Source organism: Dipodomys merriami, unplaced genomic scaffold, assembly GCF_024711535.1.
Source record: "Dipodomys merriami isolate MVZ:Mamm:240054 unplaced genomic scaffold, mDipMer1.0.p SCAF_82, whole genome shotgun sequence".
NCBI lineage: Eukaryota > Metazoa > Chordata > Mammalia > Rodentia > Heteromyidae > Dipodomys > Dipodomys merriami.
Window position 1 is genome coordinate 1,014,476 of NW_027206424.1, and position 21,239 is coordinate 1,035,714.

Below are 21,239 nucleotides of genomic sequence, written 5' to 3' on the forward strand. Positions count from 1 at the left end.
TTGAATTTTCTATCATTTCATTTGTGGAAAGATTTGGATGCAGGAGTATTTTATTGCAATGTAGTGCTGGATTGAGAAAAGCTCATTCCTAAACGGAATAGTTAGCTGGAAGGAAGGGCTTCATCCGGTCAGTGTTGGGGTAGCCAGCTCTGGCAAGTGAGTAACAGGCGTCCTGGATGTAACTGGAGAGTTCTGGATGACTCAACAAGTAAGCCAGGTCACTGGGGTAAGTGGCACTGCCGCCATAGCAAGGACTTTGTAACTCTGCCTCCCTGGAGGCCTCCGACTGACCCCATGCAAACACAGTCCAGACCCTAGACACTTACTGCTGTTGGGGGGAACAAAATACTGCGAATGCAGCCTGAACAGCATCTTCTTCCTGATGCACAAAAAAGCTAATTTATACTAACCCCTGTAACAAAGCAGTTCAATGCTCTCTATCCCGGACAGCTGGCTGGCCAGAGGCCTGGCTGAGGAAGTCACCTCTGCCCCCAGGGCTGCAGTTGTCCCAAATCAGCAGTTCCCAGAGGACACTGATGTAGCAAAGGCAAGGGGACTGAGGGAAGCGTGTGCATCTGGCAGAATGGGGCTCTCAAGTCAGCATCTTCCACATAGCAGGATGCCAACAGATACTTAACAAATGAGAGAACAGGTGACAAATGAGGATCTCTTTTCTCCAAGTCACAGCCTGAGCACGACATAGACAGAGCTACCTACACTTGTCCCTGTGTGCCTTATTGATCCCATCTGGATGCTAGAAATGCCCTTCCTCTTCCATGGGGTAGATGAGGTCTACCAGTTGTCTGCTCTCCTGTGTCCTACCCACCATCCACACAGGGGTCTTGTTCATAATCTCCCAAGAACTTGAGTGTCTTACTCCAGAGTCCAGTGGCTCCTGCCAACCCCAGATGCATCTTGTTTATAGAATTTAGATTTACAAGGGGCTCTGCATCAGGAATGGTCCCAAATTTGATCTACTAAATATGATAAGATTATTGACCCGATAGAGGCTAACAAAATGCCTTTGGAGCAGGCGGATTCCTAGATGTAATTTACAGCGGATGCACAACAGGCTGAGCACATTGCTGAAAGGAGCACTATAGTTAAGTGGTCTGTCCAATGCAAGCCCTCTCTACTCCTCCAAAAGGTCCACAGTTGAGTCTGAACCTGTGACTTTGTCACCGGACATGGAGAAGGGGCTTTACAGACGTGATTGAAGATCCTGGAAAGACTATCTTGGGTAGCCCTGATATAATCACAAGGGTCCTTATGGGGGTGAGGCAGGAAGGTCAAGGGATGGACAAAGAGATGTGACTACCGACGCAGAGGCCAGGACAGTTTGAAGACAGAGGAGGAGCCAGGAGCCAGGAATGCAGGTGGTTCCTGAAAGCTCAAGAAGGCAGGAAGACAGATGTCCTACAGACCTTTAGGAACAGCAGTCCTGCCAATTCTGACCTCCAAAACTATAGAATGATAAAATTGTGCTCCTGTAACTCGCGAAGGTCGTGGTTGGCTCAGTGGTGGCAGGAGATTCACAGAGTGAGGATTTTTTTTAAAATTTTAATTTTTTGCCGGCCATGGGGCTTGAATTGCAGGTCTGGGCTAACTGCTCTTCAGCTCAAAGTGAGCGCTCTACCACTTGAGCCACAGCGCCACTCCCGGTTTTCTGGTGGTTCATTGGAGATAACAGTCTCATGGACTTTACTGCCGGGGCTGGCTTTGAACCATGATCCTCAGATATCAACCCCCGAGTAGCTAGGATTATAGGTGTGAGCCACGGGTGCCCGGCTAGAGTGAGTTTTGGCTGCCCCACTGCTATGGAGAGGTTTCCCTCATACCTGTAAGTGGGGGCAAAAGCCCATTCTAAGAGGCCACTGGTCTCGAGAACCACAGCTTGTGGTGGTCTTCCACATTCTCTGCTCTCCTGAGGAGTCTGTGGGTGATTTGTCCTGAGACGGGGCTGGCAGAGGTTCACTGGGCCCCAGGGTCTTGGGCCTGAGGTGGTTTCTGGACCTGGTTCCATTATGGGTTTGGCATAAGTGCAATGGACCACTCCTAGCAAACCTGCTATCTCCAGTCCAAGGTCTGTCCAGTGATCACGGAGAGGGTGGTTGGCAGAGAAAAGAACTGAGGGGGGCGGATCTGAGAAAGCCCCTCCTCAGGAATGAGACATAGCTTCCTGAGCAGCACCCTGGCTCACCCGGTCCACAAGGGTTCTGAGAGTTGCAATAGGTACTGTTTCTGTCGCTTGTTTAGGAAAAGCGTGTCTGAGGGCTGCATTTCCTGCTGTCGGTCTTCCTGTCTGGTTCTCTGCTGTGTCAGTCTGCCTGTCTCTCTGTCCCTCTCACCTTTCTTCCTCTCTTTTTCTCTCCCCCTCCCTTGTTCTCTCTCTGTAGGCAACTTGGAAAGGCCTAGTCCGGTGAGAGAATGAACACCAGCCTCTGTCACTATGAATCGAGGGCATATGGCCAGTTGAGTCACAGGGCAGAGTGGCTCAGAGAGAGCTGTGGAGTTCCATCTGACCTCACTTTGGAGGGAGGCCAGGAGTGACAGCCGAGCAGGGCACTACAGAGCACGTCCAGGCACAGCTGGGAGTGGGGGTGTGCCCTGGGGCAGAGCTTTCCCTGGAAGGACCTGCCAGAAGGCCTCTGTCTTCTCAGAAAGGAGTTTACTGACGGCAGAAGAGCGGGGAGGAAGGTGGGAGGAAGGTGGGGAGGAAGGAGGCCCCACGGACACACGAGGCCTCGAGGATCCGGCACGCAGCAGCAGCTGCTGTCCCAGAGTGACCTCACTTGGCTGAAAGGTGTCTGAGGTCACTGAGCTATTCAAAGCCCTGTAGCCGTTTGAGGCGTATACAGTGAGCACCTTACCGGTCCTTGCCAGTACAACAGGCATCCCTGCTCCTGCCCCAAGCAAGTCATAGCTGGCTGGAGAAGTTGACCAGAGCTGAGGGGTGCTAGGCCTCCAGGATGGAGCCTGAGGACCAGAGGCCCCGGGCCTCCTTGTTCTACCAGCCCAAGTGTACCCACAGATGCCATCCCCACGACCAGCCTGCTCAGGGAGCTCAAGGGCACAGGGACATCTTTGGCTGAACAATGGAGCCCACAGCAGGACACGCTCTCCACACTTGCTCTCTGCTTCCACGTGGCACTGAAACCCCAGCTTCTGTGCTCAGCCATCAGTTTCTGCTCTCATTTATTTTTCCCATCATTCCCGAAGCCAGAATCATCTCAGATTTCCCTCCTGCTGGAGTAGATGTCTGAGCTCGCTGGGCTCTGGGTCGCAGCCTGGCTGACCGCATGGCTTTGCTGGCGCTAGGGTCTCAGAACGGCACTGAGGTCACCTTTTAATTTCAAGCAAGCAGTAAGGGAAAGGAAAAAAAAGACAAAACACTGGAGAGCCCTCCTCATGGGATTCTCTGATGGAATCCTGGGAGCTGGGGACGGGGAGCAAATCCAAAATGGTTTACAGGGGTGGTTAAGGCCCCAGATCTCTGACTCTAGAATGGAGGAGTGGAAGGTAGGCACACACACAGGGCTCCAAGCCTTCCCCTCTGTCTCTGAGCTTCTCCTCTGACAGCTGTCGAGGGACTTCAGCCACCACCTCCTTATGTTTGGGGGTGACTGCAGCCTATGAGGATTGTAGGTGCTGGGCCACAGTGTCCAAGTTCAAATCCCATCATGCATCCTGGGAAGTGAACTTCCTGTCTTGGAATTTTAGCTTCACCTTCTGCAGTGCTGCTGTTGTGGTCCCTGCCTCTGGCGCTGGAGGCCAGGAAGGGACAGCTGGCAGAGTGCCCACGGAAGGCCTCACTCCAGGGCACAGGGAGCACAGGACCTCTGCTTGGCCCAGGTATGCTGGTGCTGGCTGTCACATCCTGGCCACCCTCCTTCTCTAGACTCCACATCAAACCTGTCATAGAACATGGCAGTCCAGACTCTTATACACCTGCCTCATGTTCCCTCTTCAAGCTTGGTGTAGGAGCTGGGAAGGTGGCTCAGTGGTAGAGCGCTTGCCTAGCATGCTGGAAGCCCTGGGTTCGATTCCTCAGTACCACATAAAGAGAAAAAGCCAGACGTGGTGCTGTGGCTCAAGTGGTAGAGCGCTAGCCTTGAGCAAAAGAAGCTCAGGAACAGTGCCCAGGCCCCGAGTTCACACCCCAGGACTGGCAAAAAGAAAAGGAAAGGAAAAAACCTGTGGTATCCAAGCTTGGTGCCAACTTCCCACCCTGTTGGTCCTCACGTCCCTGCGACAGGCTTTCCTGTTTGGGAGTTGGCGCACTACTTTCTGTCCTTTGGGGTTCACAGATCTGCTCAAGTTGGATCTGGGGACTCTGCTGTATAACTATGCAGCGGAAGTGCCACCTCTCCTCGGCCCCCTCAATCCTTCACTGGGGTCCACATTTGAACTCGAGACATTACCACAATCTGAGGGTGGTGGGGAGTTTCGTCTGTCCACCCCCATGCATGCTGAGTCCCAGCCGACTCTTCCCTGCCACCCATGGGTGCCACGCTGTGGGCCTTCCTGCCTCTCGCGTTAGTCCACACTCAGCTCCCCCGGGGCAGGCTCCAGGAACCGGGACTTACACACAGACACAGACCGCATGTCCCCAGCCTGGTGTGGAACTGGAGACAGCCACGCACCTGGGCCCCAGAGGGTGACGCACTGCTGCTCGTGGGTCTGGCAGACGCCATTGTAGCAGTAGCCATCCACTCCCTGGCATGGGTGCCCGTCGTGCAGGTAGACGTTGGCTGGGCAGTGAGGACTGGCTCCTGTGCAGAACTCCGGGAGGTCGCAGGAGTTGCTGGTGCTCCTACACGACGTTCCTGGCGGCTTCAGCTAGAAGGACAGGGTGGCTGATAGCATGCGTGCTCAAGGGGAGGGGGGTGCTCAGGGGCAGAGCAGTGCAGCCTGTGGAGTTGTGTGAGGATTCAGGGAAGCCCCTGACTTGGAGAGTCTTGCTCTGGGGTTTGCCTTTCTCCTGTAAGGGAGGTGGCCAAATGACTGACCTGCAGCGTCAGAGTTTCCTGATGGACAGCCAAGCTGCTGGCTGGCTCTGCCACCTCCACCACCTAGTTCTCTAGCTGTCAATACCATCTCTCTTTTCTTTTCTCTATCTCCTTCACCTCCTCTCCTTCTCTCCATTCCTCCCTCTTTCCTTTCCCTCCTCCCTCCCTCTCTCCCCGCCGCTCTGCTGGTACTGGGGCTTGAACTCAGGGCCTGAGCGCTGTCCCTGAGCTTTTTTCACTCAAGGCTGGTGGTGCTCTGCTACTTGAGCCACACCTCTGCTTTCAGCTTTTTGCTGGTTAGTTGGAAACAAAGAGTCTTATGGACTTTTCTGCTTAGGCTGGCTTTGAACCTTGAGCCTCAGATCTCAGCCTGCTGAATAACTAGGAGTACAAGGTATGAGTGCCCAGTGCCCAGCAATCCATCCCAGGTCTCGAGTGGTCATTTGTATTTTTAGTTAACCTTTGTGAGCAAATTATAGTAAAATATAATTCGGAGGGCATAATTGCAGTATCAGTATTACAGAACTACAAACCTCTTTATGGGATGAGTTAGAGTTGAAGGAAAACAGAGGGTACTGAAGGATGGGGGTGGCAAATGCATTTGAGCCCCTCTGACCACTGCTTTGTCTTCTTGCTTTGTCAGAATAGCTTGTCTGAGGCCAGCCAGCTGGAGACCTTTGAGCTCTAGCCTTGGTTCCCTGCACACCCATCAGCACAGAGAGAAAAGACCCCTGCCAGTTTTTGAAAGGCCTGGAATTTGTAAGGAGTAGTAGAAAAGTCACTAAAGTGGATTGCATCCAGGCATTGCCACAGGCCCTCCTTCCCCTGTCTCCCTGTGGCCCTCTGGAGCCTCTCCTGGTTTAAGCTCAGCCTGTTCCTATCTTCCTTCAGCCCCTTTCTGGTACCTTCCATCCCCAGTAGCTGGATGCCAGGGAATGCCAGCTTCTTTCAGCATTCCTCAGAAGTTCATGACCATCAGGAGGGGACAAAGGAAGGCAGAACATAAAACATTACGATGCACTTCTAAATCACTGTGCTCCGGCGGGCTGGTAAGAGGCAGTTTCCTGTAAGCTGCATGCCAAGATCAATTGCTTAAGGAACAAGAAATAAAACTCTACCCTTGGAACTGCTGAATTAAAAGCTCAGACTTCTCTTCTGTCACCTATCAGCTCTGAATAATGAGACAAACAATGAGACTGCCAAAGCAAACGCAGTCCCAGCAGCTCTCCTGGTCAGACTGAGCATCTTCTGTTTGGAGGACATTACGATCAGGATGTTTCCATGAGCCCCTATGGGATGCCATGTACAGATTCTTGGCCTCCAGTGTTCTTAGCACCAGGCGGGGAGACTTGGAGTGATGAGGTGGAGTCTGCTTTTCCTTGAATGGCTATTGTCACCGAGATAAGCCTCTACAAGATCAAAGGATCAGTAATGTTGCACTACAGATGCTTGCAGCCCGTAAGTAAAGAACACATCCCAGATGATTGGCAATGAACAGGAATCATCAGTTTGGTAGGACAAGCACTGGCCCTGCATCAGATTCAATCACCCACACCGGTCGGTGACCTTGGGGCCAAGGTCACTGTGTGAGCTCACCTGGCAGTCTTCACAACACAGCCCGTGGGCGCACACGGCCTCTGGCTTCAGGGTGCAGGTGGTGGCGTTGCAGCAGCGGTTGGTACATTCCTGGCAGAGAGATGAGCTCCGTCAAACAGGGTTCTACAGAGCACTCCTTAAATGACTGCCAAAGAATCAGAGGGCCTGACTCCTTTCTTTAAATCATCATCTTTAAGTAGTTGCACAAAGGTGTTTGAATTCAACATGTCCATTTATGAGTACAATGCATCTTGACCTGTGTCATCTTTCCATTGTTTGTCACCATTTCTCCCAACCCAAAGGTCATTTTCATCTGTAGGAGAGCCAGGAATTTATGTGGCTCTGTGCATCTTTGGGAGAAGTTGCTAGCACTCCATTGCCCTGCATGGGAGGGGAAGAAGTTGGGAGGGCAGGCTGCATCCAGGAAGCCCTGGTGGCCAGCAGCCCAGTGGGGCTCCTAGAGAAACCTCCATGCAGGGCTTACTCCAGTGAGCTACATCAGGATCAGCAGAAGACTTTGAAATTACTCCTCACGAATACATATGGCCAGTGACCCTAGCTACCCAGGAGGCTGAGACCTGAAGAATCTCAGTTTGACTCCAGCCAGGATAGAAAAGTCTGCAAGACTTCATCTCCAATTAACCAGCACCATTCCAGGATGGAGGCATGGCTCTTTGGTGAACAAGGCTAGCTGATAGATATAATCACAAAGACACATGGATATGTACATGTTTCTTTCTTTTTTCTTTTTTTTAAATGAGCCTTTTTCATAGGTGCTGGAGGTCAGTGCTAGAGCAGTTGCTTCGCATGAATCAGGCCCTAGGTTTGGTTCTTAGCCTCAGCACCTTTCCTTTCCCCCTACTCACATATACACCCACAGGACCACGTCTAATATAGGATTATAGGATGACAAGAAACAAAGTCAAACCAACTTCTTATTTTTTGTTGGTCCTGGGCCTTGAACTCTGGGCCTGGGTGCTGTCCCTTAGCTCACTGTGCTCAAGACTAGCATTTGCGCTGCAACGCCACTTCTGGCTTTTTCTATGATTAAGTGGAGATAAGAGTCTCATGGATTTTCCTGCCCGGGCTGGCTTTGAACCTCGATCCTCAGACCTCAGCCTCCTGAGTAGCTAGGATTACAGGTGTGAGGCACCACTGCCTGGCTTCAAACCAACTATTCTTGATTCCCCATTTCCTGCAATCTCACCAATACAGGCAGGCTGTAGGTCTAGCATATTCTGGTTGGGGACTGGTTATTAGAACCACTGAGAGGAAAGAAGGTGGCTAGGGCTGGGGCCTAGATTTTCAAGGACTCTAAGGAGATCAAATATAAATGCATGGTCCTAACTGAAACAAAACACAGAAAGAAAGCTGTTTAGTAGGCTAAACTTTGTAAGTACCCTTGCTGCTTTTCCAACCAAAAGAAACAGGGCATTGACAGCTTTTGCTAGTTCTCAACAGAAGGCCTGCCCCATTTATGCAGTGAGTTTATGAAGCCTGTGAACTTTAGAACATTCCAATAACTCGGTGTTTCCACATTTTAGAAGATGCTGTAATTATCAGAGGATGGAACAGACCATAAAGTCTTTAATCCTACTCAAATTGTCAGTGTTCTCTTATCCAGTCTACAATGTGCTCAGAAGAATTTATGTACTACTGGCTAGGGAGAAGCTAATTATATGCAAGTTTAACAATATAATAGTTTACTCCTGAAAATGATCATCTTTTATGTATGAATCTACCATGGACATCATAAATGCTATTAATAAGTTTTGTCAGCAGTCAGGAAGATTGAGGCTAGCCCAAGATACCTTCACTGTATTGTCTGGGAAGCTCAATGAATTACGCAATCATTGTTTATCATTTACTCTTATCCTAGTGAATTCCAACGCTATTAAGCTTTTAAATTTGTTTGAGGGCTTTATAAACATCTGGAATGTGAAATATATACAGTAAGATAAAACTGCCAACCAGAAGTCAGAGCTGAAACTTTCATGACAGTAAGGGTTTCTAGCTTATAGACTTTACATTTCCCGGAAAGTTTAGAAACTTCTTTTTTTGAAGCTCATTTATTGCATTCCCAATGAATGTCTTCATATGTACAGACATGGTGCTTGGCTTCTTATGGTTTAAATGGCTCTGCTAATGATACATTTAGCAAGTTAGAGATTTCCTTGAAACACTGTGTTAAATCAGCCATCAGCCATCTTCATCCTAAGACCTCTTAGGAGTCCTCCCTGCCAGATCACCGATGAACAGAAGCAGTGGCCTTAATGAAAATGCAGCCAAAGTAGAATGCCTTTGACTTCAAAGGGGATTGATAATGTGAGAATAAGCAAGTTTAAAAGATGTGTGCAAGCTACTGGCATCCTACTGACTTTAAAGAAGGAGATAAGGCTGCTCTCCCAGCCCTGTTAGCGGGGAGAGGGAGCGAGGTGCCAGGATAGCCTTACACTGACATAAATCCAAGGCTTGTACCAGAGGGCTGTGCCGCGAGCCGTTTAACGACCCCATATCTATTCCTTCTGCAACACCACATTTCTCAGAAGAGACAAATCCTCTTAATGTTGATACATTTATTATTTTAGTAGTCAATAGGGCAGCAACATAGCCAATGAATACTAAGGCTCTGAAGAAGAAAGACTAATGAAACCATTAGAGAATCCTCTGCAAGGCCCTAATTGTCATTCTCTGGCTGTAGATAGCAGACATAGATCCTTAGTCACCGAGAGCTAGTTGGAATAAGCGTGCTGCGATGGAGATGGTTTCTGGGAGCAGGGCGGCAGGGGCCGGGTCCAGCTGTGTGCTGGGGGAGGTCATCGTGACTCGCCTGCTCACCGGTTCCCCGGTGGTGGAACACACTGGGACCAGAGCAGGCCAGAGAGCACAGCCGTCGCTCCCATAAACAGTAGAAGGAATATCTGCGGGCTCTGGGCACTGGGGAAGGGGAAAGAGCTCTGATAACAAGTCTGACTGCAAGTCTGTGCGAAGCAGTTTGGAAACCGGAAATGGGCTCTTACACTGCTAGGATCTGGAAAAGCTTGAACTGTGAGAAGTAAAATGTAAAACATATAAATAAAAAGTGAGGAGGAGAAAAAAGGCTCCTGGTGACTTTAAAACATTTCTTGGGAAGAAGAGGTTTGGAAGAGGGGGAGGAGAGTTCTTTTAAAATCTCGAGAATGCACCATATGCCATGTAAAGACCCTACAGAAGGAGAATTTGGCTCTCTCCTAGGAGGAGTAGTAAGCGAAGCAGCCCTGCAGAGCACTGCACTACCCGGAGAGACTTTAGACGGCACGACGCCTTCATGGAGATAAAAATGGGACTGGCAAGTGTTCGGTACCAAGGCATAAGCTGGCATGGTGGTAGCGGTGATGATAATGGTGGTGTGGTGACTGAACTGTGGTGGTGGGGGTAGCAGGGATGTGGGTTTGGTGGGTGGCGATGGGGTGGTATCGGTGGTGACGATTGTGGCGCTGGTGGTGACGATGTTGGTGTGGATGGTGTTATTGGTGGTGGAAGTGGTATGATATTCAGGTGGGATGATGGTAGTGGTGGAACGATGGTGGTGGTCATGGTGGTGGTGGTGGTGATAATGGTAATGACGATAGTGGTGATGGCGATGATGGTGGTGATGGTAGTGGTGACGGTAGTGATAATGATGCTGGTGGAGATAATGCCTGGTTGCATGGAGTTGTCTCAAACCCGAGAGTCCATGATTCCAGGAAGACCTGGCTTCTTATCCTTCATAAAGCATCACAAGTCCTATGAAATCCACATGGCTTCTTTTCAGAAATATGGGTAACCTAAGCTAGTCGCTTCCCGTGACAGTCTCACATTTCCCTTCATGACGCTACAGAGGCTCTGCCACAGTGTGACCAGACGTGCGCCTACCGAGCAACCGCACCGCCCACCAGAAGCGGCACGAGCCGCTGCCACTGCAGCCCACGGCCTCATTGTTGATGATACTCAACTGTCACACCCATGCCTCCCCTCGCCCTCTACACTCAGCTACTCCCAGAGCTGTCAGACCAAGGCTGACCGTGAAAGATGTTGATTAGTGATGCTTGGGGTGCTCTGTCTCAGCAGTTTCCCTCCCAACCCCGAGACCCCCTTTCAGAGCATTCCTCCAAACAACTCCTCCTGAGCGCTCACTAAGCCCATCTGTGCGTGTAGCTTTGCCTGTCTTGAACGCTGTCTACCATTTTGGCTTGCATTAGCTCCAAGGGAGGGAATCCCACACACAGCCTGCTTGCTCTGCAAACCTCTTGCTTTGATTTATTCTCAGCACAACCTCCCCTAAGCTTTGAGGGGGCCCTTGCTTTACTAGGAGGTCTCTGCATCCTCTCTTTCCCTTTCCTTTCTTGCCACGAATCAGAGATTAAAAAGTAGCTGTTAGACTTTTTAATGTTGATTAGCTTTATCTTGGGCTGTACACAAACAAGAAATTTTCCTCAAAATGACTGGGAAGCAGGGTTAAATGAGCTCTGTGCCGGATGAACACTTCTGCTGCTTTTGCTCATTGCTTCTGGAAGCTAACAAGCCGAGAGGCAGAAACACCCCAGCCTCAGGCCGTGCACGCAGAGGAGGCTGCAGCAGAATTTCAACTTGACAGGAAGTTCTTTGCTGAAAATGAGTGCTGCTAATTCAAATTCCCCTTTAGTAGTGTGCTTTACAAAGAGGAAGAAATGGTGCATATTGGCTCTTTGAAGCTAGAATGAATGCCAAGGCTTTCTTCTCTGTCAAACTCAGAGCTAAATGCTTTTTTATTGTTCTTGTCTTTATCTTACTGGGAATATCACACCCTTCAATAGAGAAGGTTCTTTATCTATTTAAACAAAATCATACGACTTATTCTGGGCACTAGTTAACATTCAGGAAAGCCACCCAAGTGCAACGGGCTTGGCTGAAGATGGCCATGTAGGACTTTTCCACCCCGGCTCTCTAGCATGTTCATTCTGATGCCACTTTCTCCAAGTTCCCGCTTCTTCGCCCAGCCAAGGACATACAATGAATGTACCGGAAACAGCTTCCTTACCTCCGGCTCCCCACAGTCACATTCCTCTCCCTCTTCAACATATCCATTCCCACACTTCCGGCCCCCGAAGGCTTGCTTGATTTCCGGCAGGTTGAAGAGGCATACCCCCATGCCTTTGTCCAGGCTGGTCTCCAGGTCCTTCCTGCTGCAGCTGCTGAACACCATGGGAAACGGGAACCTGGGAGGCAGATCCCCAGAGAGTCATCAGCATGTGGCACGGCCTTGCCTGCCTGGGCCCCCTGTGACCGGTGCCTCCTGCTGGCAGCACCTGCCCAGATGTTCAGCACTAGATCAGGCACATTCAGACAGAGTGACACTCATTCCCGCATCCTGTACCGTGCATCATCGCCCAGGAAGCGGTGTTAGCAAAGAAACTACCAACGGCTTTCAAATCAATGGCTTTAGACAATCTCATCAAAAGACCTCACTGATAGTCCTGATGGAACTGATACAACAGGAGGTGAATTCCTAGCTGAAGTTTAAAACAACACAACATGATCATTGTTGATCAATGTCCAGAAGGAAAGGATACCCTGACCCGTCTCGTGGTTCTGGGAATGGAAGTCGGGCACAGCTGGCGGCAGCACTCGGTGCTCTGAAGGTGGAGCTGCCAGTGGGGCTGGGAGAGAATGGAGATGGACCAGAAATGCTCTTGCCTCTGAATTCCAGGACTCCACGGGGGTATGGCAGAATCCACCATTGCCCCAGCACGCCCTGCTCTTCTCTCTGCCCGGCCTAGCGTTTTGCAGGGCCTTGCACCTGGGAGGGCCTGTGACTAATCCCCGATGATGGAACACGGGGAGAATGACACGGATCTGTGTGGGCCTGTGCTGTTGAAGCGTTTGTCCCTGCCGAGTCCTTCTTGCTCTTTCTGCCAGCTGAGATCAGGAAACTCCAGGAGATAAAGGACTCAGACATGGTAGCTGCTTCGGACTTGCTATGTGAGGAGAACTGGCTGCAGCCTCGACCCCAGCATGTCATAAGCAAAAGAAACACAGTTCTAATCTGGTGTGCAGTGGCAAGACAGGGCTTCTCTGGCAGCAGTGACTGGGTGTGGTGTGGTTTGAATGCGTCCCCACAGGTCTATGCTGGGAGATTGGTCCCCAGTGCATGGATATTGGGACGTGATATATCGGCCTATAACAAGGGAAGCCTAGAGGAAGGTAGTTGGGTCATAGTTACCTAACCCATGGTTGCCTTGTAGTTCTTGAGGGCTCCTGCTTAATTCCTGTGAGAGGGAGGTGTTATCCAAAGAGCAAGTTGGGGACTGGAAAGGTGGCTTAGTGGAAGAGTGCTTGCCTAGCATGCATAAAGCCCTGGGTTCGATTCCTCAGGACCACATACACAGAAAAAGTAAGACGTGGTGCTGCGGCTCAAGTGGTAGAGTGCTGCTAGCCTTGAGCAAAGAAGCTCAGGGCAGCGCCCAGACCCTGAGCTCAAGCCCCAGGACTGGAAAAAGAAACAAACAAACAAAAGCAGCAAAGAGCAAGCTGGCTCTGAGTCTCTCCTGCTTGCTTCCTGTCTTACCATGCAATCTCTCTCTATACACATTCCTGCCACTTTGTTCCCACCGGCTATGAGGCCCTGGGAACAGAGGCTGCCATCTTGCCATTGGGTCTCCATAACTATGGCCTAAATAAATGTCTTCTCTTCATGTGCTAGCCAGCATCAAGTGGTTTGTTTTTACCAACAAATACCTAACTAATATTGTTAGCCATTCTCTTTAGCAAACACATCTTCCCATGTCTTAAGGCAACAAGGGCCATAGGAGAGGCATGCCAGGAGCCCGGAGGTTTGATCACCCAGAGAGGAAGCGGGCCCCAGCAAAGCTCCCCACGGACACATTTACAGGACTTCGTAATTGAGTGTCAATCATTTGGCCAAACCAACACAAGTTGCTACTTTTCCCTAAGATGACTAGTCTGACCCATAATGGCTGCGTTTGGCAAAGTCTCAAGGTGGTGATGGTTTCTACAGTCAAACCGAGTGACACTGCTCCATGGCCCCAAAGTGCTTTCTATCAATCTCAGGCTATGAACTGCGAAATACAGTATGAATCCACACATCAATTAGTGAAGAAAGTCTTGCTCTGTTGGAGGTAAAGGCAATACATGAGACTGACTGGTTGTACGGGAACCAAGTTCCTTTTGTAATCTTTATACCTTTCCTTGGCAGACAGATTGATTATTCCTGGTATCAAAATGAGGCTGAACAGCCACCACCAATTACAGAGTGTAATTTTCTATTTAGAAAGGCTTTGCATGGAAGAGACTGGTACATTACTTAGGAATTGCAATGTAAAGGAACAAGCTTCATAATGGTGTAGGTTCAATGTCCCCGTGTGAGTTCCTAGGATGCACTTGTGTGTGTGTGGCTTGATCCAGGAACCTCTTTCTCACTCAATCATGTGCAGGTTGCTGCTGTGATGATAAACCTGGATCAGCTCATCCTGGAAGAGACCAGATCTCTAGACAATGTTCAAGTCCATTAGGAAAGGCCTGAGGGGTTAGTAGCATATCCCAGAAAGGACTCCGAGGAAGATTGATAGTACTTTAGAAAGGTTCGAAAGGTTCGAAGAAAGGCTGTTTTGAAGCAGGCTGTTCCACAAAGGAACAACATTTTCACAGAAGGACGAGGCCACACCATTCATCAAGCTTGGACAAGTTTCTTCCATGCCAGTGTCTTCCAAATAATGCATACTTAAAAACAAATTGTTGTTGGTTGTAGGGCTTGAACTCAGGGCCTGGGTGCTGTCCCTGAGCTCTTTTGCTCAAGGCTAGCATTCTACCACTCTGAGCCACAGCTCTACTTCCTGTTTTTGAGTGATAAATTAGAGATAAGAGTCTCCCATGGACTTTTTCTGTCCAGGCTGTTTTCAAACCATGATCGTCAGAGCTCAGCCAAGGATTATAGGTGTGAGCCACCGACGCCTGGCTTTTGTTTTCAGGGAAGGGTTGACCTTGAAGAGAACGAACAGAAATATACAAACGAGGTCAGGTTTTAGTCCAGGAACTAAAGGGCAGAGTTTTGGGAGGAAAGAACAGATTGCCTTTGGCACAAAGCATCTTTCTCTATGAACTAGGTTTTGTCAGATGGAAGTGGACTGGTCTATGTAACAATAAATTTCTATTTGCTTTAGCCTCTTCTTATTCTGATGAAGGATAAACCCTAAGTGCTTTTAAAAATCCCCCATTTAGAATTGTGGTGAATATTATTCACCCAGGGCACATGGATTTATTCATCACACAGGAAGGATGAGAGGGTATCAGGTCCCCAACCTGCTCCTGTTTAAATCACAAGGAGCAACGTCTTCCTCAGCTGCTAGGAAACGTCTCAGCAAATCCACCGACTCTGCCAGGTCCTTGCTCAGGGGGGCGCAGGCACAGCACAGAGAGGGCCTGCATCACACAGCCTGGGTTGGCTAGGACACCACAGGCATGAAGACATTTCCCCGGGATGGCTGTCCACGGCTTGAGGCTTCTCCCCCTGCAGCCCAGAGCCTGCTTGACTTTCTCAGGGATGCACAGCCCTTCCCCACGCACTGCACCCCTGCTCCTCTCGGAGGGCCCATCAGCACTCCCTCACTTCTACCTGAGGATGAAAAATACACTTTTTTTTTGGTAGTGCTGAGAACTGAACCTGGGGTCTCATGCATGCCAGGCAGACGTTCTTCTGAGCTACACCCCAGACCATGAATGCTCTTTTGCTGAAAGATGGAGATGGGACGATAATGTTTTCTGAGTCCTGACCTCTTGCTGCAGGACGGTGGTGACTTACTCTGATACACTATCCCCGAACCCACTTTGAGCATGTAGAGGAAGACACACAGAGCAGCCTGTCCCTCAGCATACAATGGTTCTGAAAAGATTTAGTCAACACTAATGAGGCACCAAACTTGCTCTCGCTTTGTAGCAGAAGGGCACAGAAAACACCATGAGCAGACAGACAGTGGAGAGGAATACAGGTCAGGAAGGAAAGGAAGTCAGACAGCAAGGCCAAGGAGATGTACCTTGAAGAGGATGAGCCCCAAGACAAATTCAAAGCAGAAATATGCTCTGAAATACGGTGACCTCTTTTGTGAGTCACTTTTGTCCTTTTCTCTAATACTTAACTACCAGGAATGTCTGGGACAAGTCTACTGTGCTGATGGCAAGGTTAGAAATGGAAATAGAAAGCTGGGTGGTTGGACGGGGTGGGGTGAACCCACAACTTTTACAAGGAGGAGGCCAACAGGGCTGCTCCCCTAAGTCTAGCTCTCTTTGATTTTTTTTTTTTTTTGGCCTGAGACTGGTACTTGAACTCTAGACCTGATGCTTTCACTCAGTGGCTAGCACTCTACCAACTGAGTCATGCCTCCAACTCCAACTGGTCTAGCTGTCTCAAAATTGCTAGATGGACATGTTTAGAAGTTACTTTTTCTTGAACAAATCTGCAGTGAGGATGTTCTTTTTTTGTAGGAACCTACCGTGCATTCAAAGCTATGTTCTTGGGGAAGAACCACACGAAGCCAAGTTATCAACCCTGACAGAAGTTGGGGATTTATATGATGTGCAAAGGCTCTCTGGAAAGGATTCCAGGACCACTGCTTTTCTTGTTGGACATTAGGCAGGCAAAGCATCTGTAATCAGGCTGGATTGAAGGGCCGCAGGCTCGAGTTCTGCTCTCTCCAGGGCCTTTTTAGTTAGTGTGTGTGAGCTTCAGTCCCCTGACTCTGGACTTGGGCTGCCTGGAGTGATGGAGGAAGGGGAATGGAGTAGTTCAAGAACAGCTGGGGTGGACTCAACAAAGTAACATGGAAAGCTGGCTTGTAGAAAACCAGGGCAGGGTCACCTAGGTTTTTACCTCCTTTAATCAACTGGGAAAGCTCCAAATTCACAGCTGAGAAATGACTAGATGCTAAGAGCGTCTTGGTCTGGGAAATCCAGTTGCTGACCTTCAGCTTCCCACTAGTTCTTGTTACAAACCAAAATGGGAGATTGAAGTCACAGATGGAGCAGCCCTGGCAGCCCTCCTTACCTGGGCATGTGGCACAGAGAGTGTGTGTGTGTGGGAAGAACCTTCTAGATGCCTCTTCTATCTGTGCTGCACTTAGCTCCGTTTTCACATCTCAAGTGGGGATCGCATCTCCTCTCTCTCTGAGGATGTGGACACCAGAGCTTCAACTGTGAACCTGAGAGTCTGCGAAGCTCTTAGCTCTGTTGAGATGCCAGCCACCAGAGTTCGGAGAGAAAAGCTGTCTTCTTCAGTCTTTTATGTTCTTGGACTTAAGAACAGCTCCAGTATGGAGCAGAACACATTAGAACCACAGCCCCAAAGTCGCCATCTTTACACTATAAAAACCCAAGTACAGAGGATGGGAGGAGATGGGGGGGGGTAGTGGGCAGCTCATACCTGTAATCTAACTACTCAGAAGGCAGGGCTGAAGAAGATGGAAGTTCCAGACCAGCTTGGGCAAAAACAGGGATCCTATCTCAAATTAAGAAGCTCAAGAAAGGGCTAGAGAGGTGTGGCTTACAGGTAAGGCCCTTGCCTCTCAAGCACAAAGCCCCGAGTTCAAACTCAAGTACTGCCAAGCACAGACAGATGAACTAAAGAACAATGACAATGGTGCTTAAGAGCAATGTGGTCCATGAAGGCGAAGGAACGGTCAAGATGGGAAAAGAGCAAGTTAGTCCACAAATGGTGTTACACAACCAAAGGTCCTGCTCCATTCCAGAGAGCCAGGTTTGTTTGTTTGTTTGTTTGTTTCTAGCTCAACAAAGAACACAAGACCCAAGAGCGGAAACAGCCACACATGAAGCTCAGGAACACGCTTCTCTGGTGATGGCTGTTACCTGCAGGCAGTTTTGTTTTATTCCCCCAAATGTTTTCCCCCAAAGCTAATCTCCCCTGAGTGCCTTCCTCATATTGCTGGTGTCTTTCCACTTCCCAAGTGGAGGCCTGGCACAGAGCTCAGGGTTGGCTGGCTGTGGCTACCAAGCTCAGGGTGCAGTCTACAGAGCACACATCTACCACCAGCAGGATGGGTTGTTTAAGTTTCACTCAGTCCACCACAGTGTGGAGCTCATCCTATTTCTTCCCAGCCCCCTACAGGGGTGCAAGCCCCACCCCCTCTTCTTCCTGGTGGGAGCGAGGTCCTCTTACAGTGAGAGAGAGGGCACACAAGCTCCTGGGGGTGCGGGGCCTGCCATCTGTGCTGCCAGGTTTTGAACTAAAGATTTTAGGGCTGCCATCATCACAAATACCTTTAGGTCTTTTCACAATTCTGCCTGTGAACAAAAACATTCCATCCCTATACGCAGAACTGACCCGAACCAGCAGACTGTGATGCCTGGCAGGGGGAGGGGGGGTTTGCACCCCTGGGAGACTGACCGGCTTGCCTTCTGTGGTGTGGCAGACGCAGGGCAGTCCAGAGGTCTTCGATTTCTCTCCCCGTGCACGTCAGAGATCATGAGCATAGGTGCTGGCAGCAATGACTACTTGTTGAGTGAATCAAGATCTCAGAGGACACTGCCTCTTCTCAACACTCTGTGGGTGAGATTAGACCACCCCTCCGTCACAGCTGAGGGACCTGAGGCTTGGATAGACAAGGTACCTTACCGATGTCATGGGGTTCCAAAATCGGAAGTATACACCCAGACCTCATGCAACCTAGTGGCCCTGAGTGCTGTCAGGCTCTCTCCCCAGGTTCACAGGCCTTGGAGCAGCCTCAGACAGGGCCAGTGCTGGGAGCAGAAGCATCAGTTTGGGAACGTAAGGTAGGCAGCTGCCCAAGCGCCTTGGGGTGCCCTGGAACCAGCTCAAATAAGAGCAAATCTGAGGTCTGATCTCTATCCCAAGGGCACCTCAGCTTAAAGAGCTTCCCTCAAAGCATTTCACGTAATAACAAGCAAAGGCCAGGTCTGGAGGTGTATGCAGCTCACCCGAAGTCAAGCACATGTCAGCTCATACACATCTGAGGGGGATGTGAACCATTGGCAGGGGAAACAGAAGCCATTTGTCTAAACAGCAGCATGACTCGTTGGTGTGAAGGATGTAGACCTGACTCCACACACCCCACCACCTGAGGGCGCTCTGGAGCCAACTCTGAGAACCTGGCTCCAAGGATTAAAAGGACTCCCAGTGAACCTCATGGGCCATACACCCTCAAGTTCCTCCCAGGAATACACGTGACTACATCAGGACAGGCTACTGACCCAGTGGGACAAACAGCTGGGTCCCAGTAGGCTACGGAAGCTACCAAGCGAGCAGTGAGTGGCCAGAACTCTGCAGTAGGCCATTTCAGCGGTTAATAGCAAACACCTGGACCCAGCATGTCACCATCTGCCGCACACCCCAATTTATGATCCCCCCCCAATTTATGATCTTGATGTGAACTTTCACCTCTGCTCCTCCTCCCTGGAAACCAATTAAAGTAAAAATATCATTTCCCAGAAGTTTTTAAAGAAGTTTAAAGAAAGATGACAACTGGGCTCTGGTCAGTTGCGACATGCATAGGAAGTTTCTGGATGTTTCCACAGAGATCTTTTCATATCTGTACTCAGATGCTGCTCCTCCACATGACACCCTCCCTCCCCCCATCCAGAAGGGCCAAGAACTCAAGAGCAGGGATGCAATGTCAACGGGGAAGGGACTTGCGTGGGTCAGAGCCATGTGTCAGATGGGCGCTCAGCCTTGTTAAAGGGAAAGGCTTCTGGCTGTGGGGCTGGCCTGGGCCTGGGCTAGGGGCAAAGCAAACAGCTCTTGCGGTTAATAAGATAACAGGATTCTCCCCCACTCCAGCACAAGTTCTTTCTGCTGACTCTGCAGTGCTTTCCTGCAATGACACGTTGTATCCAGCGTGACTTATAAGGTGAGAACAGCAGAGAGCTGGAGGCGCCCAGCCAGGGCCGAAATCTGCTACATGCTCTCCATGCAGCTGGTACCCCAGAGACTCAGTTTTCCGCTCATCTGGGCTTTCCCAGCTCTTACTTTTGTTTGTTTTTCATTTTTTCCTATTGATTTTATTGTATCTGTTCTTGTAAGCGACTCTAAGCCCCACTGGACAATGGTGTGAAGTATGTTAAAAATGAAAAGAACAATTATGCAAACTGGAGGCTCAGTGTTCTCTTCCCTGAAGTTTAACCATTACATAAAATATAAAGAGGAAGTCTCACTGTTCATGTATCTGATAGTGCTGTAATTACTAGCTGTTTTTAATCTATCCACCTACTTATCCATCCATCCACCTATCTACTCATCCATCCACTCATCCATTCACCCATCCATCCATCCATCCATCCATCCATCAATCCATCCATCCATCCATCCAATCCACTTATTTATCCATCTGTCCATCCATCCACCATCCACTTACCCATCCATCCATCCATCCATCCATCCATCCATCCATCCATCCATCCATCCATCCATCCATCCATCCAATCCACTCATCCATCCACTCACCTGTCTGTCCATCCATCCATCCATCCATCCATCCATCCATCCATCCATCCATCCATCCACCCATCTACCTACCCTTTCAGTCGCAAAGAATTTACTGAACTTAGCTACATGCCAGACATTGTTGTAGGACATAAGGAACAAAACCCAAGTTCCTGAATTTATGGAGCTTCAAACAGATCTTTCTGGATATTGCCTTTGAGTTCATACTACAGCCTCTGTGCTGTTCCCAGAGACAAGAGGAAGCCACAAGGGCATGTGCAGGAGAGGGGACACAAGGGACATGGAGAATTTCAGCTGTAATGCTTGCACACATGTCCTGCCACAAATAAAATGCTGGGTTAATGAGCTAATGACAGGAAATGGTTCTCTGCTGTTGTGACATAAAGTGAAGGAGGCTTAAAAATAAGGCTGCCTCCTGCCTCCCAGACGTTGCACAGGGACTCTGCTTTGTCCTGAGAAGGCCTTTGTCCTCAAATGAAGCCCAAATGCGGCCAATTCCATGCAACAACACGAACAGGCAACTCAGTGGCAAGGCTTGGGCCTTCCATTTGGGTAGTTTGGAACGCTTGGAGCTTCAGTGTCTTCCCACCCATCCGATGACCTAGAACAGCACATGTGCAATTGTCTAGTGTGAAAGTGACGGTGGCCTCTGTTCATCTCCACTGGACTGCGTATCAAGGAGCAATGCCCAGACAGAGGTGGCATTCCTTCCTCGGTCTCTCTTTTGTGTCCACCGTGAAGGAGGAGAGCAATTCTGCCAGGTCCTGAGCAGGGGCCTTCAGTATTTGAATACTGTACTAATTGCAGGAAAATTCCCATAACTTCCAGTGATCCCTATCTGGAGAGGGAGAGGAAGTGGGAACATCATCTTCCTGAGCAGCGCTCCAGAATCCCTCCTGATGAACGGTCATTTTCCCTCACGCCAGTGTCATCATGCAGCTAACTAAATGACTCCGGTTGGATAATTAAATGCTGTGGTGTTTTCGTCTTAATAGACAGACCATCCTTTCATAGGTGCACTGCCTCGTTTTCTATTCTGCTTGGATAATGATTCCTGTTTTATAAAAGCACTTTAACTTTTATTAAATATTTTCATCAAGAAAAAAAATAACCCTCAGATCAGGAGCTGATAAGGGAGGAGTAACTTCCTT

At 49.5% G+C, this 21,239-nt stretch overlaps 1 protein-coding gene across 1 annotated transcript in view; it reads right to left on the reverse strand.

The window, feature by feature from the left end:
• The window catches only part of Adam12 (ADAM metallopeptidase domain 12), a 275,101-nt gene that overhangs the window by 34,180 nt on the left and 219,682 nt on the right, over positions 1-21,239 (reverse strand). Inside the window, exons 12-14 of the mRNA XM_070011400.1 lie at positions 11,644-11,821; positions 6,606-6,695; positions 4,644-4,839 (exon numbers count right to left, since the gene is read on the reverse strand). Of these exons, the coding sequence (XP_069867501.1) occupies positions 4,644-4,839; positions 6,606-6,695; positions 11,644-11,821 (464 nt within the window). The remainder of the gene's footprint in view (positions 1-4,643; positions 4,840-6,605; positions 6,696-11,643; positions 11,822-21,239) is intronic.